Here is a 26,606-nt window from a genome sequence, read left to right on the forward strand (position 1 = left end):
GGGCTATATGAATCTCCTTTAAATGAAAAGTTCTATATAAAGATAAAGAAAAAAATTCAAATTTTATTAATAAAATATTTGGATCTTTTCTTTACTAATAAATAGTTTATGGCCAAAATTATCGTTTGTAAAATTTTAAGGCAGATCAGATGGTTAGTTTGTTAACCACCCAGCCTCCTTAAAATGAAGATGAACTGAACTTTATTTATTTTACAACGATTGATAAACAAGTTCTACAATTTATATTTATATCTCTTGTTGGCACGGGTGTTAGCGCAAGGGGGTCATTGGTGTGGGAAGAAGCCGGAGTACCCGGAGAGAACCCACGTATCCAAGCGGGCAACCGCCATACCCTCTCACATGCAACCACTGTCGATCACGGGGATCGAACTCGGGTCGCAGCGGTGAAAAGTGAGTGCATTGTCCACTACGCTACTTGGACAGATGAACTCAAATCGCTGTCTGAATCTCTACTAAAGCCAGCTACTCTAACAACTCAAACTAAGCTTTATAGTACTTTATTATAAAATTTTGAAGCATGACAGATCTAACAATTTCATATCCAAGTAATAAATTTTTTAACCCAGAAGCACAGTACAGCTATTTTAATGTTGCTAATACTGAGAATGATGTAAAATATCAAAATTAATTAATTTGAAACATAATGCTTCTTTACAATAAAAGGAGAGTAAAAAATAAATGGACTATCAAAACAAAGTATTCAACACATGGGTGTAAAGACATGAAGAAAAAAAAAAAAAAAAAAAAACAGCATCTAAAATCATTCATGAAAGAAAAAATAATGGAAAATGCTAAACCTTTAACAACTGAGAGAAAAAAAATTATAAACTCCAACTTTTTTAGGTAGACCTGCTGTAGTAGTAAAGGAGAAATTCTGATTATTAAACGTTGATTTTCATATAGCACCAGCTGTTAAATAAGTGAGTATTCAATCAATTTGATCAATAAATGGGACCTCTTTGGTATCACCTGAATAATAATAATAAATGCTGGAGCAAGACATCTCTCATACAAAAAAAAAAAAATAAACAACCTCAAAACACGTCAGTTTGAATCATTTACCCTCTGTACCGGATCTGAATCAGTCCATTGCTCCGTAAACACAGTCTCCCTATCTTAGAGTATTGGAAAAAATAGTTGAGAGTTACAAACATGATGAAAAAAAAATTATAACAGTGTACATACACATAAGACAGAGCTAGCAGGACTTATACAAAGATGTATGAATGTCATGCGCGGATCCAGAAAATTTTTCCAGGGGGGGGTCCGAAGGATAATTGTGTTTGCCAGGGGGGGTCCGAGGCATATTTTCGCGATAATTTTACTATGTAAATTTAATAAATTTTCATTTTCCAGGGGGGGTCGGGACCCCCCCGACCCCCCCTCTAGATCCGCGCATGAATGTGCTTGGATACTACACAATTTGTAAGTTACAGTCATCGACACCTGGCGTTAAAATTATTTCTTTATATAGTAAGATAACTTCCTGTACTATGATAGAATAGAATGGAAAATTTTCTTTCTATAAAAAAAAAGTTTTAACGTCATGAGCCTGTGCTTACAGTGAACATTAAATCTTTTCAGCAGTCACTGATTTGATTTAGTCTCTCACACATAATATCATATCAAAAACACTCAATTTGATTACACTGGCATGAGAAAAAAAAAATATCGTCTAGGGCATTAAAAGTCGAGCATATAAAAAGCACCTTTAATATAATGTTAAAATATAGTATACATGGATAATTAAAATCAAAACTCTAGAACCGGGTACAAAAATATCGAAGTTCAAATTAACATAAATACCTACGTGGAGCCATCTACAGACATACATATACATGTACATATATCAGTTGTGTCACAGCTACACTTTTAAAGTGCTAAAAATCTTTCAACATAAAAAACTTATACAGATAGTGGTTTCACATCGTAAAGAATTGTACAACTAAATAAACAGAGAATGCAACTCGCGTACATGTGAAAACTGTACCGATCAAAACAAAATTCTCTCATCTTAATTAACTGCATGCATAGAACTTGAAATGGTTGTGATTTCCTGTACAGTATGCGACTTGGCATTGTACACAACTAAGGTCAATCATTTTTTAGATACACACATTTTATATACGACTTTGTTCATTTAGTGTGGGCGGTTTACTTCTTGTTTAGGCAAGGGCGGACATTGAATCCCCCTACGGCGTCCTCGGGGAGACGCAGTGGTCCCTTATCCTGTAGGTATATGTCTGATATACAGCCACTGTAGTTCTCTGTGTACTGTTGCTTAGTGATTGTGGAAACCAGCGACACGCCACCTTAAAAAATCAAACACAAATATTGGACAGTGCTGCAATCTATTGCAACCAAGACAAACAATAAAGAGACTGAATTTAAAAAGAAAATCAAACAAGATAAATTCATAAAATTTCTAAATATCATGCAGTCAAAATTGCTATTTTTTATGCCTCAGTGTAGTTACAAAAAAAAACAAATGTATGCACAAATGTACATTAAAACTTTAAATCCTATATATTCAAACAGGGATTGTTCACATTTTTGGGGATTTCATTATAATTTTTGCCATATTTATTTATGGAGGTCAATAATGTAATTTAAGAGAAACATTTCTATACACAAAAAAAATTTAAAAGGATATTTGGTCTTATGTATACAAGTAATCCTATTATGACAATTACCTCATTAAATGAGAATAATAAGTTGATTTAGGTTATAAATTACTTTACCATAAATTTTCCATTTTTAAATTTATATCAGTTTTCCCTTTTCAAAAAAATCTTTGCTAGCTCGATTGTATTTTAAATGTAAAGCACTGGTGTTTCTTACCTAGGTACACGTTTCCTGCGGTATTCAAGCTCTGTAATGGCCCTTGGGACTGGCCAGATGTTGAATAAGAGAGATTGTTGTCTATTTTCAAGCTTCCTTGGCGACCTAGCCTCGTCACTTGGATGATATGTGCATACCCATCATTAATTCTGATTGGCGATCTTATTCTGGCAGGACCACTTCCAAGCTCAAAGCTGCAAAAGAACGAATAGAGAAATCAGAGAATTGAAATGCATTTAGCATTATGTCATGTTATTGAATAACATGCTCCTATGAATGTTGACAATTAACATAATGTGGTACGAGTGAACCTGTAAAGTTAATACAAACTCTGGCTTAACCTGTTTATCAATGGTCAATGAAAGATCCATATTTCTAATTGATATCAAAACATTTATGCTAAAACTAGACATTGCTCCATAAAAAGAGATGGACCATAATTCCTGTCTAGTTTGTTCCACAAGTTCCTTAGGTAAGCTAAGTGATATGTACTGTTCCACCAGTTCTTTGGTTACCTGTATACGACATATCCGTCCTGTAATCCAATGGATAGATAGTCGATGCTGCTGGATCGCTGGAGAGGGGTGGGCTGCCCCTTCCACAGCACCAGGCCGTCCTTCTCCGTCGTCTTGAGTGTGAATTTAATGACTTCTTCCTGCTGGGGAGTGGCCGACAGGAGAGACTTGTTGAACTCAACAAAGCCATCACGGTTCACTTCGATGTTTTCTCCCAGTTGGATAACTGTGAAAAAGAAAAAATGTGAATGAAATGTACCGGTATATACATGTAAATGAACTAGATACATTGAGATGGTAACCTTCTCAAAGGGCCCCTCTTAGATTATGGAAAATAGGATAAAAGCATTTCAGAGGGTTTTGCTTTGACATTGACCTATTACTTAGAAATTTTCCAGTTGGTCTAAAACTGGATTTTAAAGAGATTTGCTATGACCTTCACATTTGACCTTGAAACTTGGTTCAAGTTCACTGCACACCCTTTACCCAAAAGCTCTCTATATGTGAATTATGAGCCAGATAGGGCTAAGGGAAGAGATGACCTAGAAATGTCATTCAAGGTCACATGCACTACACACCCTTTGATCAAAGGGACTCTGAGGGTGAAATATGAGCCAGATTGGACCAAGGGGAGATAATATATGCTCCAGAGAAAGATTTTTCAGATAATTCTACTATGAATTAGAAACTTAGTTCAAGGTCACTGGACATTCTTTTCTGTGGGTTAAGTATGAGCCAGATGGGACAGACTGATCACTATAGGTCACACGCAAAGCAGGGCCCTAATTATGCTTCAGCTTCTTCTTAAAAGTAATCTCCAGCTACATGTATGTTATATGTAACTACCACAATGATTACTTCCAGCTATATCCATAATTTGTAATAACTGTATAACTAACTTGTAATAAAAGGCATAGCGGATTTATCATATTTACGTTTACTCCAACAATTCTCCAACAAATCAAATCATATTACCTGCTTCACAATTTTTTCCCATGAATCCTAAGGGGCAGTCGCATCTGTAGCCGGTGCTGGTGACGCTGCACACTCCATTGTTGCCACATGGCTGCTGAGTCAGACACAGGTTGATCTCGACCTCACATTTCTCGCCTGTGTAGCTGGCTGGACAGCTACACCTGTACCCCAACGCAGTGCCCTCCAAACATGTGCCTCCGTTCTTACAGATGTGTCTGTTACAAATGTTTGTCTCTCCACAGTCGCGCACCTCCAGGGTCTCTCTGGCATCTCTGGTCAAATCCATAGACAGCATGTTTATTTTCAACTGAAAAATAAATATCAAGTTACAATACTTAAAAGTTGCATGGCAGCATCTCTCTTCCCACAAATAATTTTCTGAAATTGTTGTTAGACAAATTTTTTTTTGGGTGTAACCCATAATAATGAGCTCAGGTGACTTGTGTAAATATTGAGCAAATCTTACAAAGTGCTGCTTTTCCTCATATCTATTGTTTTTGCTATCACAAAAACTATTTACGGATATACAAGACTTGTTTTCAAAACCATTCCACTGTGTTTCTCTCTTTATTACTGACCTCCGCAATACATCCGTGGAATCCACTCTGTACATCCACATCATCAGGAAGCCTTCCGTCTGGATCCATTCCTCCCAAGTATAGCCTGCTTCGCAAGTCCAATCCAATGTACGTGCCTGGAGAAGTTCCTGGAAATTTGAGAAAGAAAAGGTTTATTAAAGACCATGTGTTTCTTGTACATGGTGAAAGATATTATTGACACGAAGATACATTATAATATATCCCAACAGTTTGGTTTGCATATAAGGAATAGTTACAGATATGCAAATTTTCCTTTTATTACTTAAATAATTCGTAGACTACCTGATTATCATATAATTTTCTGTACTAATCTATTCAATAACAACACAAAAAAGTGCATGGGTATACATTCCTAGACATGCAAAACCTGGTGTTAAACAGTGAATGAATTTAATAAATTTCTCATATTATTTCTAAGACCTTTGCATAATTGATCTTTTGTTCAAGCATTATTCAACTTACAGCATATTTTTATACAGAAGGAAAAGGGAACTAAATTAGTTCAACTAATATAAGACCTACATTCAAAGCAAAAGAACCGAATTTGTATCAACCTGGCTTTTCTATGGCTAAGGTTAATCTATGAACAGCATTTTTTTGACATGCAAAACTTTGAGGAACAATTCACCAATACTCTTTCCATGAAAGGACATCCAATCGTAACAAATAAGTACTTGAAAGCTTGTGAACATGAAAATCCCAGTGGCAGGTTACCATGGTTACAGAATTGTGACATTGATTCATAATGACCAGAGTGAGAATACATCAAATGAAGAGTTTAACTGGCTTAAACAGAAAGCAACAGAGCACTGATGAAGAGAAAGCTGTCTATGGCGCATGTGAAGGGGTACACGGTGGAAGTGATGAAAACCATGTAAGGGCAGAAGGCTTTCCAGAGAGAATACAAAAAAAACCTTGTTTGTCTCCAATATATATGTGTAATCACATGCAAAGTAATGACACCCAGTCAAACTGCTGAAATGCAGCAACGCTGGCAACATAGAGCAAACTGAGCAACGCCAAGCCTCCTGTGCAACATGTTTACCTCGCTTGTATCGATATCGTCTACGCAAATAATAGTTGTAGTAGTTGTTGCGTAAATTGTTGTAGTAGCTCCAGGGCCAAACTAAAGTCAAAGTATTGTTATATTGTATTAAATATATGACACACAGAAATTACATGCGAGGGTCTATTTCCGCTGTAAGTAAAACTGTATTGCTACGGAACTCTTAAGAAATCTTATTTGATTAATCTATAAAAAAGCTCCCAATATGAAAAAAAAAGCTTCTTTTATTTCCTAGTGTTTAATTTCAGAAACTAACAGATTTATTCAGATTTGAACAATTGTTGAACAATCTACACATACAGTGTCTTCCTCCTGCAATAAAAATTAAGCTTCAATGTCAAAGTACCATGCTGGTAAATAATTCATTCCAATCTTCAAAAAAAGTTCCTTTGATGGGTTGAAATACATATATTTCATGTCGGAATCTTTTGAAGCATGTACAGTAGGTACAATTAAAAATGGCATATTTTGATAAAGCAAAAGGAGCCATACAATCTTATGTCAGAATAATTTTAATCCTTTAAATAACCCTTTTTATGCATCCAATGCAAAACTATTCTAAATAGTTAGCAGAACTGTCTATTAGGAGAATGTCTTTTCTATAGTGCAGAGGAAATCATCATTTTGTGCATTGTACATTGGAATAAGACTAAAGTAAGATTTTTTCCTTGTTTATTTTCTACATTATACCGGTAGTTTTGGAAATTTTATTTCCTTAAGGTTGAGCATATTTGCTTCATGCAGGTATAAAGCAGTTGCTGGTTCCCAGTCCCCAGCCTACCTTTGACTGGTTCCTCATTGTTAATAATGAGGCTTCCTTCCTGTCCTGATTTGGTGGCGGTGATTCGGACCCACTCATTGGACACCAGCTTCTTCTTACTCTTCAGCACAGCTTCACCTGAAAAAAAAAAGACATTTCTACTTACCAAAATAATTCAGTTCACAACATCCTTTAACTAAACTGTCTCTGCTTCAAATAAAACTGACACAATACATTGGTGCAGTTGCCATCTAGCTACCCTGATGTTTACACTTATTGTTTAATAGAAGATACTGGACCACCTCTACTGTACTTGTAAATGTTGGCAGCTATATAACCTATCGAACAGTTACAGTATCGGCAAAAATTGAAGCAAGGAAGAGATCCGAGACATTACCTGATCCAGTGTTGTAGCGGAACTCAAGATATCCATCCTTCATCAGGACAACCACGTAGTCTCCAGATCCATCTTCGTTCTGTCCGCTGTACAGCACAATTCCGTCATCCAATGACTGCGGCTTGATCTCTATTTCAATTTTCAGCTGGAAACGAGCATTTCTGATTGGATCGTAGGATGAAAATGATGAGCCATTGAATTGTGGGTAGATCACTTGTACTTCTGCAATGTATGATATATCAAGCTTTTAACATTCTAAATATTGTAACTTTCTGAAGAAAATACCAGTGCAAAAATACTGCTTTTAAATCAAAAATGCATGCATGGAAAGTCCTCAGTTTAACAATATTAATTTTCTTACGCTGACGACACCCAGAGCCGATTCTTCCCATTGGACAGATACACTGGTGACCTCCTGCTAAATCTTGACATCTGCCACCTGGTCCACAAATGCCTACAGATACAAATCTCATATATGTATCACCCATTTAATTTTAATTACTGTAAACCAACTTTTATTTGCGTGGTTCAGGTTATGTATTTTTCTGCAATGCTTCCTACTTTCATACCCAAAATAATAAATTCAAAGCATTTAATGTATGTTTAACTGAATCCACCAAGATTTAAACTTTTGTATTACGAAAGAAGGAGAATCAGAAAATAAACAGAAAATGGCTGGACTGTGAATTGAACCAAGGGCCCCTCTAACTCCAGTCAAAAGCTCTACCACTGAGCTTTTCAGGCTGATATCCACAGTCCATATATAGCCATAGCTTTATCAATAGTTACAAATCCCATGTTTGACTCCTTGCCCGCTTGCCCATGCAGTCTAAGACTCACCTGGATAACAGCCCCTCCCTGTGTTCTCACAGCGACTTCCAGTGAACCCGGTGGGACAGTCACACTTATATCCGTACTTAGAGTTGGCAGGAAGGCACCTGCCCCTGTTTAGACATGGTCGGTCCTTACAAGCATTGTATGGTTCAATACCCTTCAGTTCCAGAGCATCCGCCCCCAGGTTCAGATCCTTCCCATTTATTATCACCTGACTTATAACACCTGAAAAATTGTCAGACTTAAAATTTAGAAATTGTTTTCCTTACTTACATTATTACCTTTTACCAAAACATATTCATTAAAAGTTTTCTATGATAGCTATATATACAAGTTTTTCAGATCCTGAACTTGGTTAATTATTCAGTAGATTCCACATTTTGTAAAGAGAAGAAGAACATTTAAAATACCGTAAACAAAACAATTTTTTACCAACATATCCAGATGAGAATCTTGCAGGCTCAGGAACATTGTTGGCATCTGGAACATTACCCAGGTACATGTTTTGACCCAGATCCAAACCACTGAACTGTCCCAAAGAGGAGCCAGTGTATATTGGTTCATCATTCACCTCCAGGGTTCCTGTAATTAGTTGTTTCACACATGTATACAGTAGATTCCAAGTACACTATAACTAATTATTTTTGTGGTTGTAAATTTTTGCTTTTTGAGTGAAACAACAGTTGCCATCACAGATTTTTCTGTTTAATTCTTTGCGACTTCTAAATTGGTGAATATAAGCATCACAAAAAAAACCTCTATTTTTTTTGCAATAGATTGTTTTTTTGCCTTTGAAACGATACTGCAAAATTTTACAAAAAACAGAAAAATCCTCATAGTGCATCTATGTTTTACTTATGTATTTAAAAAAAATGTATGAAAATATCTAACTTAAGGTGGAATGTCCCTCTGATAAGAGAGATAACTTCTGTAGAAAATAATATCACTTTGTTTCTGTTAACTCACAATTATTAATGCATATTACAACAAGGGAGGTGGTGCATGGTCCCAATTTATGTTGGAAGGCGATACACTTATTTGAATTCAAAGGTAGAAAAAGAAAATTAGAACTGAACCCCATGGCTCCTTGGAAGCAGGGGGGCAAAAAAGTAAAAAAAAAAACTTTTACAAAATATTACAAGAAATGTATCATTATGATAAAGTATTTATGAGGCAATATCTGCATGAGTATTCCTCCCTCTCTCCCCTCCCCCCGATGGATTTATTCTTTTTTTTAAATATAACTAAATTTTATGTACTTGTTCAGTACATGTTCATGTTCAGTCCTGTACATGTTTGATGTTTTAGGCCAGAGAATATTTAGATTGAATATTTTTATTTCTCTATCTATAACTCGTTCACAGAGCTGAATGAATTATAATTGGGCAAAAATGTGACCAAGACAATTACAAATTCTAGACTTAGTTGAAATCGTTTAATTAAAACTTATAACATTTCAAATGTTTAAATTGAATAAAGCTTTTTTATTCTGAGGGAGCAGATATGGGAAAACAAATTGAAAAAAAAAAAACCTAATATATCAGCTCATTTGATTCAAGACAGTATATCCCTGTATTGATATCATACCAATTACTGGAAGATTATTCACTTGATCCCCTTTTTGTGTTACATAACAAAATGCTCTGGTTTACATTTTTAGGATTTCTTAAATATACATATCCATTTACTATTATCTTATCCAAATTAAAAAAAGAAAACCTTTTCTGAAATTAAAGAAACTGTGGCAATTTTTCTTTCACTGTGTGTAAAACATGTATGTAATATGATAAAGAAAGATAACTCTTGCTGATTGAAGCAATTTTTGTGGCAAACCTATACAACAAAGTGCTATTCTGAACTAAAATGCAGCGCTTCAATATGTTTTGTAATATGAATTGAAAATGTATATAACTATATAATTATTATTTTCATATACAGTTTGGATTTTTAATTTTATGCTACGATGGTAAAATTTTGTTTTTTCTAATCACTATGTCTAGTTTTCTTCATATCATGATTAGACATTTTATCAAATTTTGAAAAATCTAGCAGCGCTTCATCACTTAAAATTTGTTTCATATGAATCGATTGATATTGACTTTGATGAAAATCAATATGAAATATTTTTAAAAATTTATGGCAAAATTAATAGCAGAGGGATATTACACCTTAAAAAAAAAATCTCATATCAATTAAAAATTCTCACCAACAGAATTTTCTCTCTTCAGTTTGATAGAGTTCCACTGGTTCAGAGATAGAGTTTTATTGCCCTGGATGAGCGCTGGACCGGAACCGACGTCGAATCCGAACTCTGGGTATCCTCCTCTCATTCCGAAGCATACATAGTCTCCCCTGGCACTGTCATACTGACCGTTGTATAGTACCAAGCCTGGAATATCCCCAAATCAACAACAGGTAACAAAGAACATCTCAGATTTCCTAACACTTCTCAAAAGGTAGCATATGCAATTGTTTCTTTTAGAACTTACCAAAGTTTGTCTATGATGATTATACATGTATATCTATAATGCTACAAGATTGATTCATTGTAAAGAACAGATTATCATAACAGTCTAACATGATCTCAAACTCATATAATTATGTTTTAGACTACAACAATGTTGGATTGAAAAAAGATGGATAGAGATGGCGTAAGACAGGTTTTTCTGTGATTTCTGTGTAATTACCGTCCGTGGTTTCTGGTTTGAGGGAGAGGAGAATCTCGAAGTTGATGTGATGGTCCTCTATTGGAGGATAGCTGATGTAGGAGACTGGCTCTTGGTCAAAGTAAGGAACCAAATCTAGACAAGATTGAAGAGAGGCTCATTAAGTTCTGTCATGTTATGCATTCAGTAATGAACTAAATTAGCTTTCATTTGAAGTATTTTAAACATTTCAAAGATATTCATAACAACCATTAATACTTATTCAAGACAGTTTTTATCTTTCTTTTTTTCTTTTATCTTTATCCTTACAAATTAAAAATGTGGTTAATGTACATATGTGTGTGTACTAAGTACCACTTATTTCATCAAAATAAATAACTGTTTAAATTTCTTCAACAATTAAATAGCTAAATGAATTTTAAATAGGAACAGTATATGTGCAGTTGGTTTTTCAAGATTTGATATACAAAAAGAGATTATATACAGAGAAGAAAAATAGCAGTACAAGTAGCAGAATTGAAGTAAACTAGCTGTGAGACAGATAAATCTTGCATTTTATATTTGATTCGTGGCATCACTTAAAGAACGAAAAGTTTCAATGCCATGTAATTCTATTATAGAAATGTATTAATTATTAATCAAGAAATTAACACAACATCTAAATTCACACACATATGGATATCATATCCCTTCACCAGCAGTGGTAACATCTAATCTCTACACACGGATCGAATAAGTAACAAAAAAATTACAGCAAAAAGAATTAATAGACTATACCCCCAACAGAAAGGTTATAATCTTTTTCATTTTGACCGATATCATTCTGGGCCTGACAGACATAAGTGCCCTGGTCTCCTGGGTAGAGCCTGGGTATCTCCAGCATTCCGTTATCTACCATGTAATCTCTGAAAAACGACAGACAACAGTGAGAGAGACAGATCAACACAGGACAGTGGCCATGTTTTCATGGTAACTTGGCGGTGAGAGAGAGGACTGCTGGGCAGGGCACCTGCTGCAAAGCTAAATCTGAGTGAAAAAAGCGAGGGAGTGGATCTAGTGACTTTCAATAGTGAAATCAACCAAATAAATTCCATAATTGCATTACATTTACCTTTTATTCATCAATGTTATAAACAAAAAAAATTTATAAGATTTTTAATCAACATGTTCGATAATCTTTAAATCCAGATCCACTGACTTTCAATAGAAAATCAGTTGTATTCTTTACCCTTTCATTAACAATACTGAAAATGCAAAAAAAAAAAATTATCAGTTTTTGAATGGCATGCATTATATTATCTTTATAGTCATAATCAATTATTTTTTCGTAACAATGATATGGAAATAATTCAGTTCCAGTCACAGGATCCACAAAGCCTGTTAGCACAGATACACAGCAAGCGATAGAAGGCAGCAACGTGTGTCAAGGCCTTACCCCCTACTACCAGACTGGTCGAATGCTCATATTTGCCCATATCATTTTGCGCATTACATATGTAGGTGCCTGCGTCCTCGGGTCTTAATCGGTCGATTTTCAAGGCACCTTCATCAACCGAGTAATCTCTATAAATCAAGTGAGAGTTCACATGTATGTGGGTATAAAATCATTTTACACATTTCTATCTGTGAGGTTCTTCATATATTTCAGCATCTAAATTATGCTTAACCACCCTTGTAACATTGTAAAACGTCTAGCATATATTTCCTTTACATTAATGAATAAATATTACCCACATAATACCAGTATGTAAAATGCTCATATCATCTGTTTATCTCTCCATTCAATCAGATAATAATTTATTCAGTTTCTACGCAGAGAATTAACAAAAATCCACACTAACAATACTGAATTCATTCATTGTTGGACACATTTTTTAACAATGCAACATGTCATCCCGTATCAATAAAGCGGTTTCAAAGTTTCCTTTGATGTATATGCAGTGTACATCTATATTCTTTACCTTGGCATGGATCCGCCACGTTTGTACCAGCTGATCTCGGGTTGAGGGTATCCTGCGGCCTGACATGACATAGACGCACTGGACCCCAGGGCGGCGGTCAGCGACTCAGTGCCACCCGTGATAACCGGCTTTGCTGTTAAAATTAAAATAAACCACAAATTGCTTTAAAAAACTTCAAAATTAATATAACAAAAAATAAATACATGATTCTTTGATCTATGGGAAAAAGTTACAACATTGTTTTTTTTAAATATTATTTATTTTTCTTTTTTGATATTGTATTATACCTCTAACAAACAGTGTGACTTTTCTTGTAACACGTCCGCCAGTGTTCTCTACCGTGCAGACATAAGTTCCTGCATCTTCTGGACGGATGGACTGGATAATCAGGAACGCCTCGTTAACAATGGCTCTCTGAGGAAGAGGAGCATCCTCCCGAGACCATGTGACAGTTGGCAGCGGAAACCCTGTTCAAAGAGTTCAATCAAAGTTGTACATTGAACCTGAAATTCATTTTCATTTTACCTCATATAGAATATTGGTGCATAAATTCTTTTAATAATACGCTTACCTGTTGAGACGCACTCCATTTCCACTTTTTCACCGGCATTAACGGTCTGTGTATCATACTGGATAACGCCTCCATCACCACCTCCTAAAAGTGGAAAAGGCATTCAATGAAACTAAAGGCTTGACAGGATAATGATTATAGTAAAACACACCCTTACAACGAACATCCTTGTAATGAATTCATACATTCAGCAAAGTCAGTTTCATTCCCCTAATCCAAAAATTGTATTGATCTAATCCGTTTTATAAAATTACATTCATAATGAATCAAAATCACCTGTCCTTTTGTTTAGCTACAACCATACTCAATCAAAGTCATATTTTATATAATACACAAATATGATTGATCTTCATCATTCAAACTGTGCTGTATGCACATGTAATTTGTTAAGAACAATTTTTTGTTGTGTTTTTAAGTACATGTCCATTACAGATTGTTTAATCAATGTACTATAAAGAGTAATAGAAGCAATAAATCACAATAAAATACAGTGTAAACTAAAACAATGGTGATGACGTGATGAACAAGACATGGAGTAGCCGCTGACCTGAGATGACTGTGAGGAGGATGTCGCCCTGGGCTGACCCTGCTGAGCTCCTAGCCCTACATATATAGCGTCCAGTGTCCTCTTGTCTCACATTGTTAATCCTGACAAATAAAAGTCAAGGTCTCCAATGTTAGTTAAAATCAAGGGCAAATATTCAAATATGTGATTCAGCAATTATACAATTTATCTTTTAGACAAAAAATAAAATAAAAATTCCCAGAATTGCTGACATCATATTTTACAATTCATATTTTTTCATATCAAATATTGTTGTTTCATCAATATTTTGGGGTTTCAATTTTCCGTAGATATAGCAAAATGCCCAGTTCTGAGGATAAATAAGTTCATGGACAATGGTCTTGCCAATAAATTGTTATCACATGCATGTATAACACTTTGATGAACATTTCCTTTTGTACATTGACTTTACAACTCAATGCCCAAAAACTGGTTTTCAACAAAATAATACTGAGGAAACCAGAGTATGCAAGAACTTAAAGTTAGAATATCATTGTTCTTTTTTTTTTTTAATTTCAATGAAAAAACATCTCATCTTGCCATGATCTTGGTAACTCTCACTGTCTCTTTCAACTACAAATCTTACGTGAGAACATTGTTCCTGATGTCGGAGTTAGGGGGTAATGCCCCGCCTAGCCTCTCCCATGTGACCTGGGGCTGTGGTGTACCTGTGACCTGACACCGCATGGACACCGTCTCACCTTCACGGGCTGACTGGTCTCTGTTGGAGACCACTATAGTGGGAGGCACTGCAAGGTAAAAGTCAAACCATCAGAGTCAGAATATCTACAATCATTATGGTAACACATTTTAAAAGATGGTTGGGCTATCAACATATTAACCATCAGATCTACCTTAAAATTATCAAAATGAGATATGTTTTTCTTGCAGTAAACTCTCAAAAAGAACAATCACACAAACTATAGATATGCATGGTTATTATAAAATCATACCCTGTACAATAACAACAGCAAAGCCATCTGAAGATCCTGCAGAGTTGGTGGCGACACATCTATACCGCCCAGCATCCGCCGCAGTGACCTGTCGGATCTCCAAAACGCCGTCCAGAGATTGAGTTGCTGAGGGGGACAAAATTCCGTCCATTTTAACCCACTCAATGTTAAAAGGTCCCTGGCCCTCAGGCTGACATCTAAGCCTCACGGTCTGTCCAGCCCTGGCCTCTACCTGGGCGGGTGAGATACTCAAGATGGGGGTCACTGTAAAAATACACACAATGATAATGCAGATTCATTTAAATTTGTGGGGGCAAATTTTGTGGGTTTTGAAATTTTGTTAAGATTCAAGAGAATGTAATTAAGTTTCAATAAATTTGAAAATGACTAAAATATCAAGTTTGTTTCCTCAAATGGAACATGGATTTGTAGATTAAAAAATCATTATTTACTTTTAGTATGTTTCTGGACTTCAAATTACAGTAAAAGAGGTTATATATTTACACTGGTGGTTAAGTACACGTTTTTTTATAGTCAAACAAAATGCATGGGTATTAAATACGCGGTTGTATGATTAACCACTCTTCTAAGTATTATTTTGTTACCACATGCATGGGGGTATTTTACGCGGTTCAAAGCCTACCACATAACAAATTTCCCCAATGCGTAAAAAAACCCCAATTTATTGTAACAGTCACACATGAACTGTTTAGTATAAAGACTTGCCTGTTACAATGATGAAGACAGATGTTTCATAGTTTCTGGCTGGTGTGGTAGCTGTACAGATGTACTCTCCGGCGTACTCCCTCTGGAATCGTGGAATGTAAAGAGTACCTCCCTGGATTCTGTGGTTAGGGGGCAGTGGTCCTTCCTTACGCCGCCACTGAATCAACGCATTGGTTAACCCTACACAGAAATCATGTCAAACTGAATTAATGCATTATTTAACCCTCTATAGTAAGAATTCACTTGAAACTGAATTAACACAATACTTTACCATGGATGGAAAGAATTTATGTAAAATTACATATGTTGATGCATATGTGTATGGAATTGAATAACAGAATGAAATGGTCTTTTCCTACCTGTGGTGTCACACCTGAGTGTGACTGACTGCCCCTCTGTTACCGACATTGTCTGGGGGCCCTCAATGGTCACACCGGGCACATTGGGATTTTCATCATTAACTGCAACAACCAACACTCATAAATTAGTACACATAATATACCATGAATCGGTCAATAATTCATCTCATTCAAACACAGAGTAAAACTGAACAACATGGTTACCGATAATCTGTGCAGTGTTCTCTGTAGTACCAACATTATTGGTAGCAACACATACGTAGTTGCCCGAGTCGGTATTTGCCACGGATTCAATGGTCAGAGTAGCAGAGCCTGCTCCTTGCGGTAAGTTGATTGGCAGGTCTCCCCTGTTGGGGGCGGAGTCATATCGCCAGTAAACACTGGGGGTGGGGCTGCCCTGACCAATACATTCCAAGGTGATTCTCTGTCCAACTACTGCGTACACGGTTCTGCTGGGCTGAATGATTACCCTTGGTGGCCCTGTAAAATATTGAAACAAAGGGTCTCCAATAGTATTTCTAGCATCATGAAATGATACCACTGACTTAATGTAATTTCAATTACAGAAGAGAAAACCTCTTAATAAAACTAAAAATTTGAGACTAAGAATTCAATAAAATGTTTGGAAACATATTTTACTCTCCCTAACCTACCTCTCTCCCCCACCCCAACTTTCTGAATTTTCCCCCCCAAAAAACAACCCAAAAATGACTCTGATACTGTAACGAACACAAAGGGAGCAGTGACGCATACCTGCAATGAGGAGGGTGGCTGAGGCACTGATGGAGCCCATTGAGTTGGTGGCAGTACAGATGTAGCTGCCTTGTTCCTCTCCTGTCACCCTGGTGAACATCAGCACACCGTTTGGTTTGATCTCTGTGGTGGCTCTCTCAAATGACTCTCCCCCAGCCCTGTACCAAAAAATCAAAATTACTGTAAACATATCATATTTAGTAAGCAATATATTGTGTATGTGTCGGTGTCAAGGTGACATTTAGCAGCAATCCATTTTCCATAAGTGTATACTTGGTGGAAATTGATTTTTTAATAAATAAGCAAAGTTTTTCACATATTTCTGAATTTATATATTCATACAGGCCATAAACCGACTTATATTTGCATGCAAGAAATTTTTTCAAGGTTCACAAGAGTCTTTTCATCGGGATTATTTCTTGCCTCAAACCAGTCTTTGTCGTATTTTTTTTTTAAAACAACATAGGTGTTGATAAGGCATAGCTGGAAAAATTAGACCCTGTGAACTAGTTCATCTCATTGACAAGTAATGGCGAAATAAAGTCTGCAAGTAAAAGTTGCTTTACAGTGTATATGCGTGACATTTAATAATGTACTTGATATATTTGATGCTATGCTCCACACCAAAAATACTAAATAGATAATACAGCCAAATGTATGGTAATATGTTTACACTTGACCTATCACTACCATTTTTCTGAAAACTGTGAGGTCTTGTACATCTGCTACAATCCAAGAACTTACCTTGTCCAGGTAACTGTGGGCTGCGGCTCCCCTGAGGCTCTACACACAAACATGGCACTCCCTCCTATGGAGGCTGTAGCAGTCTCCTCAGGGTACAGCGTTATTGTTGGCTTTGCTCTTGCTAACATAGAAGAAATGAGGATAAACACGAAATCAAAGCTTACCGGTATATACTGGGTAATCTTTAGGAGTTTTTTGTACAAAAAATTCTGCAAAATATTTAAATAACTTACGCAGAACTTCTACGATGACCCAAGCCTGATCCTGGCCTGCTGAATTCTCGGCCAGACAGAGGTAAATTCCACGATCCTCCACTTGAGCTCCCACGATTCTCAGGGTTCCTCCAGTCACCTATACAAAATTTATTTGAAAAGTGCGTTAAACACACAAAAAAGTAAAAAACTGTAATATATTTTTAGCTATTGTGGTGCCATTACTGGAAACCTTACTCTGTGTCTGTCAGTGAGGTCTCCTCTGCTCTTGCTCCAAGTAATGGTGGGCTGTGGTGTTCCCGTCACCTCACAACGAATGGTTGCCGTGGTTCCTTGGTCGATGGTTAGTTTCTGGTCCGGCGCATCAATGACAGCAGTTGGCCTCACAGCTGTTCAAAATTTTCATCAGTCATCAGAAATCGTGCATACAATTTATATTTATTTAATATTATTTTGTAATTCAATATTTTCACACATTTGAAACAAGATTCCCATTTTAATTGATCTTAAATGTAAATCTCATATCAATTATCATAAAAATATTTGGGGCCTTTTCATGGCTGCATAGTACCCTCCCCAAACAGTGAACACTCACCAATGACCTCTGGGTTGACAGTAATGGTGGTGGTAACCGTGCCGCGTTCTCCAGTTTGGGCAATGGCTGTACAAATGTATCGACCGCCGCCAGAGAGCTGGATGTTGGGAATGGTCAGGACGCCGTTTGTCTGGGTGGAGCCTGCGGGGAGACCACCAGATCGGGACCACACTAACTGTGGCCTTGACCCATCAACGTAACAAACTAACTCAGCGGTGCCACCAGCCACCACAGTAACGACACCCTGTCTGACCAGCACTGTCAAATCAGGCCTTGTCTCATCTAAAGCAAAACAGAACAAGTAAAGAAATGACTTCTATAAGCAGTAAATAGAATACTTTCAACTAGGAAATATCAGCAAGGGAGTAATTTACAGAAAATAGACCAAAAAAATATTTGCATACATATATGTATTTCTGTGTACTGAGTAATATTCATAGTGTTTCACTGAAAGATACATTTCAATCAAAAATATCTTTGTGCGACGTTTTTACCTCGGATTGGTGTAATTTGCAACAAATGAAAACTTAAGAATTTACATTATGACATTGGTTACCGTACTTACATTATCGTAATTCATATTTTGTACTACTTACTCATCATTATATCAACAGTTAACTTTTTTTCTTTCACAAGGGCTGCCTGCTTACCTCTTTGAACAAACAAGATGGTGCGTATCTCGGACATTCCTGCTACGTTAGTTCCTTTACAGTAATATTCTCCTTCATCCGACTGTACGGCAATGGGAATCCTGAAAACACCGTTGTTGAAAGTGGCTGCTGAATTCATTGGGTATCTACCCCCCTCCTTCCTTCTCCACTCCAGGGTGGGGGTTGGACGGCCAGAGACCGCCAGACAAGTAAACACAACTTCCTGTCCCTCCTTGACGGTCTGGTAGCGGGGCTCAATTCGGATTTCTGGAGCAGTTTCTGTGGCTAAAGTAGAATGTTAGAATTAATAACAACACCAAGTTCAGTATCACCACATTCTAGTATGCACAGTTGGTGAATGATCTAGAGGAACTGAAGATGAATCACTAATGATCAAAAAATAAAATAAGAATACACAAATTTCAAGTTGAAAAATTCTCATTTCCAACTTTTAATTTACCGCTAAACACTTTTTATTGGTAACAGGTAAATCCCTTCTTAAAAAATTTCAAACTTTCTGTATGGGATATTTTTTTTTCTAAAAAAAAAACACAAGAAAAATCCCTCTACAAGAGCTGATGACTTAATTGAGAGGATAATGTAAAACTGTTGACCAGCTGGACAACTGTAGAGTACCATTAGAGTACCAGTACCTACCACTGACTGTTAGTACAGCCACTGCGGTATCAGTGGACATGATGTCAGACCCAGTACACATGTATGTCCCAGCATCCTCAGGCTGAAGATTGGGGATCACCAGTACTCCATTCCTCTCGGTGGCCTTAGATGGAAGGGTGCCACTTTGTTTGGACCATGCCAGGATGTAGGTCATCTGAAAGAAAAAAACAATTTCATTCAGATATCAAGAAAAATATGCCTGAACATTTCCAGCCCATTAAATGTTTAATGTATCAATTTTAAAATATAATAGTGCTGGTTACACTGAATATTGTGAATGTAACTATTTCGTTCACCATGATTGCCTGTAAAGTCTTAACAGGTGTATGCAGACATCTGGGTTTTTTTTTAGTTCAGAAAAGAATATAACATATAGTCATATAAGTAAATCAAATCTGTCATTTTACGTCGCTTACAGTGTTTGATCCTGAGGCAGTGCAGACAAATCGTACGGACTGGCCCTGGCTTTTGGTGACTGATGTTGGCTCATCGATTCTCACACGAATAGGCTGCTCTCGACCTTTAATTAAAAGATGTACAAGAATTACAAGTATGTTTCACATACATGTAAAAACATGTAAAACAGTCATATAACAAAATCGTTCTCAAGACCTACATGTATTAACATCAAATTTACAAATTCAAATTCTATGCGAAGAAAGACTTTGAAAAATCTTCCTTTTGCAAAGGGGTAAACACATTCTTTTATGAAAAAGTCAAAAATGAAGAATAGCACAGCAAATCTTAAAAAAAATTGACTTTGCCACTTTATAGTATTCTCTCCCTTTAATTCCCACTGACCCTAAATCCTTAGCATTACCTGTGACCTGCAGAGTTACGATTCCTCTGGTACTCCCGTGAATGTTGGTGGCGGTACATATGTACTGTCCAGAGTCCGTCTGCACTAGATCTCTGATAGTCAGGGTGTAGCGAGAGTTCGTGTTGGCTCGAGATGGAAGAGGCTGGCGATTGGCTCGAGTCCAGACGACATTGAACGGCCCGGGCCCACTGACCTCACAGGTAAATATCACGGTGTGCCCAACGGGCTCTTCTACCCTTATTGGGCCAACATCCACCACAGGTTCCAATGAGGCTGTGTATAATCAAAATCAGAGAATGTACAATGTGATCAACTCATGGGGCATTTGATAATTTCAATTCCCATGGATGTTTTATAATGTACCAGTACACAACTTCACAGAAACATACCTCCTTGTGTGCAAGATCCACCAATTTCTCTGGGATTTCCAGTGTAACCTCTGGCTGTGTCACATCTTAAATAAGAAAAGAACAAATTGATGCCTGATTCAGTATCTTCACGGGCATGCTTGCATAACATAAAGATATATAAATATATCATTCTACAAGATAAACAAAGAGATGGCTTACGTTCCACAGTCCCTGCCTAGGTACCCCACAGGACATCTATCACAGGTGGGTATGCCATCAGTGTCCAGTCTACAGGTGCGAGAGAATCTGAAAGCATACAACAAACAGGGCACTTACTTCTCCAGTTCCAATCATAAAAAGTGCAGCCAAACCAATTAATGCTCTCCAAAACTAAAAATAATTCACAGTCATTAAAAACTACTTTCCCAACAATCAATTGGTGATGAATCATGGGAACTTACTGGTTAGATGGGATGGTCAAGGGGCAAGGACAGGGTCTACAGTCAGAGGCTGTTCCTGAGGTGGCGTCGCCATAGAAACCGTCGGCACATCTTTCACATCGGTCACCTTCGGTGTTATGTTGGCAGTTCTACCCAGAAAAAAACAAGCAGATTATGTACTTGTACATGTATTAATATACATCTAGTATTGTCCCTTAAGATTTAAGATAACTTGAAAAACATGCATATATGTTTTAATTAATATACATCTACTGTTTTCATAATGTAAGGATATCTTGAAATACATACACAGAAATAGAGAATCTAATCATTTTAGGGGCATAAAGTATTAACATACATTCCTATGAATAAATTAAAAGTAATTGTTAGTGTGTAACATCTTCAGGGACATTCCTTGTTAGACACTTACCAGACACTGGCCGGTACGGGTGTCACAGGAGTCGGCATGGTTGTTACAGCTACACCTAACACATCGTCTACCCACTCCATCTTCCTGGAGGAGGTACCCAGGGGCACACTGTTCACACGAGGACCCGGTGTGACCCTCAGGGCACTGGCAGCTCTCGATCTGGGGCATGCGGCCAAAGTTTGTTGGGTTGGAGGTGGAGGTCTCCATGTACAGGTCCCTCAGTGAGGCGCTGCCCATCAGGGTGTGGTAGGTGGCCCGGATCAGAATGGCCTCAATGTTGGACAGGATGGACATGAAGGTCTCCCGTGACGGGGAGGTACCATCCAACATTCTAAAGGTGCTCTGTTGATACAAAATAATTTTTAACTTTTACTAACTTTTCTTTGTTAAATGATGTGTTGACATGACAAAAAAAAAATACTGTTTTTTGTAAACCTTATTTCATACAATGCATTAAAAAAAAATCACCATCAAAATCTCTCAACTTTTATTGTATATATTTTTTGGTAGATTTGAAGTTTTTTGTGTAAAACATTATTTCTTTTAATAATCAAGTTCACTTCTGGTTTAACTTTCAGTCTGAATTCTTATGAATCTGAAGATAACAATGGCTGACCTCCACCAGATGGATTTTGTAAGATTCAGGTTGATAAGGCTGGGAGGGTGGGTCAAACAGATAATACATCCTCTGTCGCTGGCCAGGGGTCTAAATAAACAAGAAACCATCATATTTATACTTTAATCAATTGCCTAAGAAAACAATCACATCATTAATAATTGTATATTTTGTTATACAAAAATTGAGCTCTACATGAATTGATACACTTGTTAATTATCAAGAGTGTTGAGCATGCTTTACATTACAAGGAAAACCTACAATGATTTCGATGTCCACATCTCGGAATGTTTGACCTCCATCCAGGGCCACCACAGTCTCCAGTGTAAAACTCAGGTATCCTCCATAGGAAGTCACCTGTATGAAACAAAATCCACATTTATTTCTAGACTTTGATAGTTGCATATTCATATACTGTAAAACACCCAGTTCATTCTTGGTTTTATCTGGACAAATGTATCCTGTTATGTTAGTAGATGACCATGTAAAATTGCAAGAAGTGTCGCTCACAGATTTTTAAAATCTTGCTTTATTTTTCTGACAGTCATGAACTAAATGTATATGAAATGATAAAATATCGGCAGTGGTAATTTTTATTTTTGCAATTTGATAAAAAAAAAAGAAATTTGTTTTCAGTGTAAAATAAGAAAGCTAATAAATAATAACTAAGAAATGCTGCGTGAATTAATCAGTGTAAGTGACAACAAAGACTTGCCTTATTTCCTCTGAATTTGGGTGGAAGACTGAAGAAGAGGCTCTCGCGTTCCCGCTGAATTCCTGTGAATTGATTGAACAGGATCTCGTTTCTATCCGTGTTGATGACAAATCCATCGGTTATGGAGTTACTTAGGCGACGATTGGTCAGCACAAAGTTGTGTGTGTCCGATCCCGAGAAATTTGGATAAATCTGCAGATGGTGATATTTCTTATGTTATATATATGAAATGAAGGTTACATGTATAATGTCTTTAAGCTGATAATTAAGTTAACATAATGCAATATTTATTTTTTTTTTCAAAAGAATATAATGATTTCATTCAAATTTGGAAAGGGGGGCACTTTTGTGGATTGTTGGTTTTTACCAGGTTCATGCCATCTGGCTTAATAATATTCATGAATTCCCCTTCATGCATTTTTAACAAATATCAACCGTAGTAAGGATCTGGAATATGTTATTGACAATGAAATCCATAAAAGCCACCACGAATATTAATGATTCCACAGTAGTGACTTTCTGACCTACCCTGTCTTTATAGAAGGCGGAGGAGCTACACTGAGTCCCTACACCCGAGCACCAACAAGACAAGCATCCCTGGGCGTTCTCTTCACTCAAGTGAAAGTAGCCATCTTTACAGAAACGACACTGTTGACCTCGAACATTTGCCTAAAAATAACCCATAAATTCATACACATCAACCATACAAAAATAAAAGTACAATTCATATGCAGCTAAATATTGCTGAGCCATGTGTTATACAAACATCATCAAATTGAACTAGGGTAAGTTATATATAAAACCTGACTGTAAAGAAAGAGAACTGACTTTACACTGGCACTGTCTGCTGGCTACATCACACTGGGTGTTGGGGACAGTTCCACGGCTGTCACACTGACAATCTGGGCCTGAAAATAAGCCGACACTCAACCACTGTAGCTTTTAAGTAATTCCACCATTTTTGACTAACACAAAATGAAACTTAAATTACTAAATTTATAGCAAGTACAATGAACATTTATTTCAATGCCACATTGCAGTGAAATAAAAATGTTCTGTTTATCACTGTTTGGGTGTAGATTAAGCAAAAAAGCAGAAAGTCTCACCAGTTGATATTTTACAGTAATCTCCAGGTTGCATTGGATTTCCAGTGTATCCCTGAATACAGCTATTAAATAAAAATAAAATTTATAGTTAAAAAGAAACCCCGAAAAAAAACTAATAACCAAAGATATGTACTTATATGTATTAATTATGAGCAGTTAGTACTTAGGAATCTTGTATACTTTACCTCTCACATCTGGAACCTGTGTGACCTGCAGGGCAGGCAGTACATCTGACTTGTCCACCTCTACCCAACTCACATGTAGGACTGAACCTGTGAAAAGGAAGTACGTATCATATGAATTAAGAGAGAGAGAGAGAGAGAGAGAGAGAGAGAGAGAGAGAGAGAGAGAGAGAGAGAGAGAGAGAAATGGGATAGAGAATTGGGAGAGATAGAGATAGAGAGAAAGGAGAGAGAGTAAGGGAGAAAGAGAAAGATAAAAAGTGAGAATGAATTGTGTGAGAGAGAGAGAGAGAGAGAGAAAATGAATTGAGAGAGAGAGAGAGAGAGAGAGAGAGAGAGAGAGGGGCATACTAACTGGTTGGGAGCTTGTGTCAGAGGACAAGGACATGGCTGGCAATCACTGGGTGTCCCTCTTGTGGCATCACCATAGAAACCAGTGGCACATCTTTCACAGCTTTCTCCATCCGTGTTGTGTTGACAATTCTGATTTAGAGACATATATAAATGTAATACGGCTACTACTATTTAACATCATTCTCCTGGGATCATTTACCACTATCATAATTTTCTTAAAAAAGCAAAATCAAGTTTTCTTTAATTTCTTATAATTTCAATTTTTTGGCCATTATACAATGTGTAAGTAAATGAACATCAATACATGTAAATGAATTTTGATTGAAAAAGAAAAACCCCACACAGACTGTGTTACCTACCCTGCAGCGTCCGGTATCTGGGTCACACTCCCCTGAGTGGCCGTTACACTGACATGGCTCGCACGTCCCGAGATAAGCGCCACCTCCACTGCGAGTGTAGCCCACATCACAGTCCTAGAAGGTGGAAAATTTATGAAATGACATTTGATTTTTAACACACAAGTTTCATCCCAAATACCAATCACAAAATGACATATACTGTGGTTTCATTAATATTAATATTCATGGACATTAATTTTTCGTGGATTTCGTGACAAGCCAAGTTTCAAGGATTTGTAATTTGTGGCCAATGATCCTATCAATACAATATGTTATTAGAAATTGCACTTCAATGAAAATTTATTTTCAAGGATAAAAACAATGAAATCCATGAAAATTGGTCTTCAAGGAATACTGAGAAAACCAGAGTATTAAAGACACTAATCGGAAATCCCTTTTTTCCTTACCTCACAAGACAGTCCTTTGTAACCCCTGGGACACTGGCACTGTTCCACTGTGGAAGCCCGACCTTGTCCTGTGACCCGGTCTTCAGCGATATCCATGACAACATCTCTAATGCTGAAAGACACGCATTTCAAAATTCAGTCAGCTTAAAAATTTATACCCTTAAAAAGTGAATAATCATGTTTATCTAATATCCCAATTCTATTATGCTAATATCTTGGTAAGCAATATTTTAAGCATAATAATAATGATAATTATTTTAAAAATGCTGATTTTCTTTTAGCGATAAAAAATTATACCTTGCTTCATCTGTGTCTCTGGTGAATGTTGCTCGAATCAAGATGGCGTCCAGATCTGCCAGAGCCATCAACAAGAACTCTCTGGTTGTTGCCGATCCATCCAAGGCAGTCCAAGCATTCTGTACAAAATACCATTATATAGACTTAGAATGTTTGACCACTGGTGAAAGTCTTGTAAACATTTTGTCTTCAGAGGATAGTTATGCTCCTAAGTCTACATTTTCTTTTTAATTACTGCCTGATTAATCAAAGTTCTCGAGTGATTTTGACACACCCCTTACCTCAGTGAATGGCACTCTGTAGGAGGATGGAGTGTTCGGTCGGTTTTCCAGTGTGGACCTGTGAATAAGGGTGACTCCATTTCCCTAAAAAAACATACATTTTCTACATTTATTTTCTTGAACACCAATGACAGTGAATGAGCTTGTATCTAAATCTCACTTCATATTAAGCCGTCCACAATAATAAATGCTGTAAACCACCTTAGCTACATGAGCTAGAAAAGTTTTTGAAATTCACAGGATGTCTTCATTACAAATACATGTATGTCACTCTAAATGTTGAACAGCCTTTCAAATCTTTAAATGATTTTTATAAATGTTCAAGTTCATCCACATAGGTTCTGTCATGAAAATTTGTCGCAACCAACCAGTTAACCTTTGATTGATCACAAATTAAAGTTGACGGGAGTAAAAGTTGTTTTATAGTAAATAATATGAATCAAAAAGATGAAATAATTTTATCACGAAGTTAGAGTATCTTTATAGTCTTTTACAAAGAGTAAGCATAATAACCAATGAACAAAACACTCACGATGAGCTCCACTAGGGGACCGTCCAGTTCACTGGGGGAGGCATCCAGCCCCGGTCTGTAGGACAGCACAAACTTCAGGTACCCTCCGTAAGAAATCACCTACAACCAGACAGCAGGATCAGGTTATGAACAAACTTTTTAGTTACCAATAGTTAGAAATATATCATCTTCAAGAATATTTTTTCCAACAATGAAACACAAAGATTAAGGGAATAAAACTGTGTGATTTGCTGTAAG

At 36.7% G+C, this 26,606-nt stretch overlaps 1 protein-coding gene across 7 annotated transcripts in view; it reads right to left on the reverse strand.

Annotated features, from left to right (window-relative positions):
- Nucleotides 1–502: 502 nt before the first annotated feature.
- LOC105328642 (basement membrane-specific heparan sulfate proteoglycan core protein) overlaps nucleotides 503–26,606 on the reverse strand; it is a 67,118-nt gene continuing 41,014 nt past the window's right edge. For 5 of the 7 annotated variants that reach the window (XM_034481939.2, XM_011429606.4, XM_034481942.2 and 2 more), the window contains 49 exons: nucleotides 26,370–26,468; nucleotides 25,838–25,921; nucleotides 25,557–25,675; nucleotides 25,260–25,371; nucleotides 24,814–24,927; nucleotides 24,456–24,583; nucleotides 24,104–24,190; nucleotides 23,919–23,980; nucleotides 23,641–23,720; nucleotides 23,341–23,481; nucleotides 22,813–23,004; nucleotides 22,359–22,454; nucleotides 22,098–22,187; nucleotides 21,482–21,823; nucleotides 21,073–21,200; nucleotides 20,831–20,917; nucleotides 20,651–20,715; nucleotides 20,262–20,534; nucleotides 19,858–19,961; nucleotides 19,421–19,595; nucleotides 18,764–19,048; nucleotides 18,114–18,395; nucleotides 17,756–17,907; nucleotides 17,540–17,657; nucleotides 17,307–17,427; nucleotides 16,563–16,720; nucleotides 16,014–16,289; nucleotides 15,810–15,911; nucleotides 15,451–15,630; nucleotides 14,725–14,988; nucleotides 14,358–14,520; nucleotides 13,754–13,854; nucleotides 13,207–13,290; nucleotides 12,923–13,102; nucleotides 12,636–12,768; nucleotides 12,110–12,237; nucleotides 10,696–10,809; nucleotides 10,215–10,397; nucleotides 8,441–8,590; nucleotides 8,015–8,233; nucleotides 7,536–7,628; nucleotides 7,175–7,396; nucleotides 6,799–6,915; nucleotides 5,997–6,077; nucleotides 4,931–5,058; nucleotides 4,353–4,659; nucleotides 3,378–3,603; nucleotides 2,863–3,056; nucleotides 503–2,333 (listed from right to left, as the gene is read on the reverse strand). In XM_034481939.2, coding sequence (XP_034337830.2) covers nucleotides 2,176–2,333; nucleotides 2,863–3,056; nucleotides 3,378–3,603; nucleotides 4,353–4,659; nucleotides 4,931–5,058; nucleotides 5,997–6,077; nucleotides 6,799–6,915; nucleotides 7,175–7,396; nucleotides 7,536–7,628; nucleotides 8,015–8,233; nucleotides 8,441–8,590; nucleotides 10,215–10,397; nucleotides 10,696–10,809; nucleotides 12,110–12,237; nucleotides 12,636–12,768; nucleotides 12,923–13,102; nucleotides 13,207–13,290; nucleotides 13,754–13,854; nucleotides 14,358–14,520; nucleotides 14,725–14,988; nucleotides 15,451–15,630; nucleotides 15,810–15,911; nucleotides 16,014–16,289; nucleotides 16,563–16,720; nucleotides 17,307–17,427; nucleotides 17,540–17,657; nucleotides 17,756–17,907; nucleotides 18,114–18,395; nucleotides 18,764–19,048; nucleotides 19,421–19,595; nucleotides 19,858–19,961; nucleotides 20,262–20,534; nucleotides 20,651–20,715; nucleotides 20,831–20,917; nucleotides 21,073–21,200; nucleotides 21,482–21,823; nucleotides 22,098–22,187; nucleotides 22,359–22,454; nucleotides 22,813–23,004; nucleotides 23,341–23,481; nucleotides 23,641–23,720; nucleotides 23,919–23,980; nucleotides 24,104–24,190; nucleotides 24,456–24,583; nucleotides 24,814–24,927; nucleotides 25,260–25,371; nucleotides 25,557–25,675; nucleotides 25,838–25,921; nucleotides 26,370–26,468 — 7,497 coding nt within the window. In that variant the 3' untranslated portion in view covers nucleotides 503–2,175. Of the gene's footprint in view, nucleotides 2,334–2,862; nucleotides 3,057–3,377; nucleotides 3,604–4,352; nucleotides 4,660–4,930; nucleotides 5,059–5,996; nucleotides 6,078–6,798; nucleotides 6,916–7,174; nucleotides 7,397–7,535; nucleotides 7,629–8,014; nucleotides 8,234–8,440; nucleotides 8,591–10,214; nucleotides 10,398–10,695; nucleotides 10,810–11,451; nucleotides 11,580–12,109; nucleotides 12,238–12,635; nucleotides 12,769–12,922; nucleotides 13,103–13,206; nucleotides 13,291–13,753; nucleotides 13,855–14,357; nucleotides 14,521–14,724; nucleotides 14,989–15,450; nucleotides 15,631–15,809; nucleotides 15,912–16,013; nucleotides 16,290–16,562; nucleotides 16,721–17,306; nucleotides 17,428–17,539; nucleotides 17,658–17,755; nucleotides 17,908–18,113; nucleotides 18,396–18,763; nucleotides 19,049–19,420; nucleotides 19,596–19,857; nucleotides 19,962–20,261; nucleotides 20,535–20,650; nucleotides 20,716–20,830; nucleotides 20,918–21,072; nucleotides 21,201–21,481; nucleotides 21,824–22,097; nucleotides 22,188–22,358; nucleotides 22,455–22,812; nucleotides 23,005–23,340; nucleotides 23,482–23,640; nucleotides 23,721–23,918; nucleotides 23,981–24,103; nucleotides 24,191–24,455; nucleotides 24,584–24,813; nucleotides 24,928–25,259; nucleotides 25,372–25,556; nucleotides 25,676–25,837; nucleotides 25,922–26,369; nucleotides 26,469–26,606 lie in introns of all 7 variants that reach the window. The other 2 variants (XM_034481940.2, XM_034481941.2) reach the window with 2 other exon arrangements.

The sequence above is a fragment of the Magallana gigas genome, chromosome 3 (genome assembly GCF_963853765.1).
Source record: "Magallana gigas chromosome 3, xbMagGiga1.1, whole genome shotgun sequence".
In the NCBI taxonomy this organism is placed as follows: domain Eukaryota; kingdom Metazoa; phylum Mollusca; class Bivalvia; order Ostreida; family Ostreidae; genus Magallana; species Magallana gigas.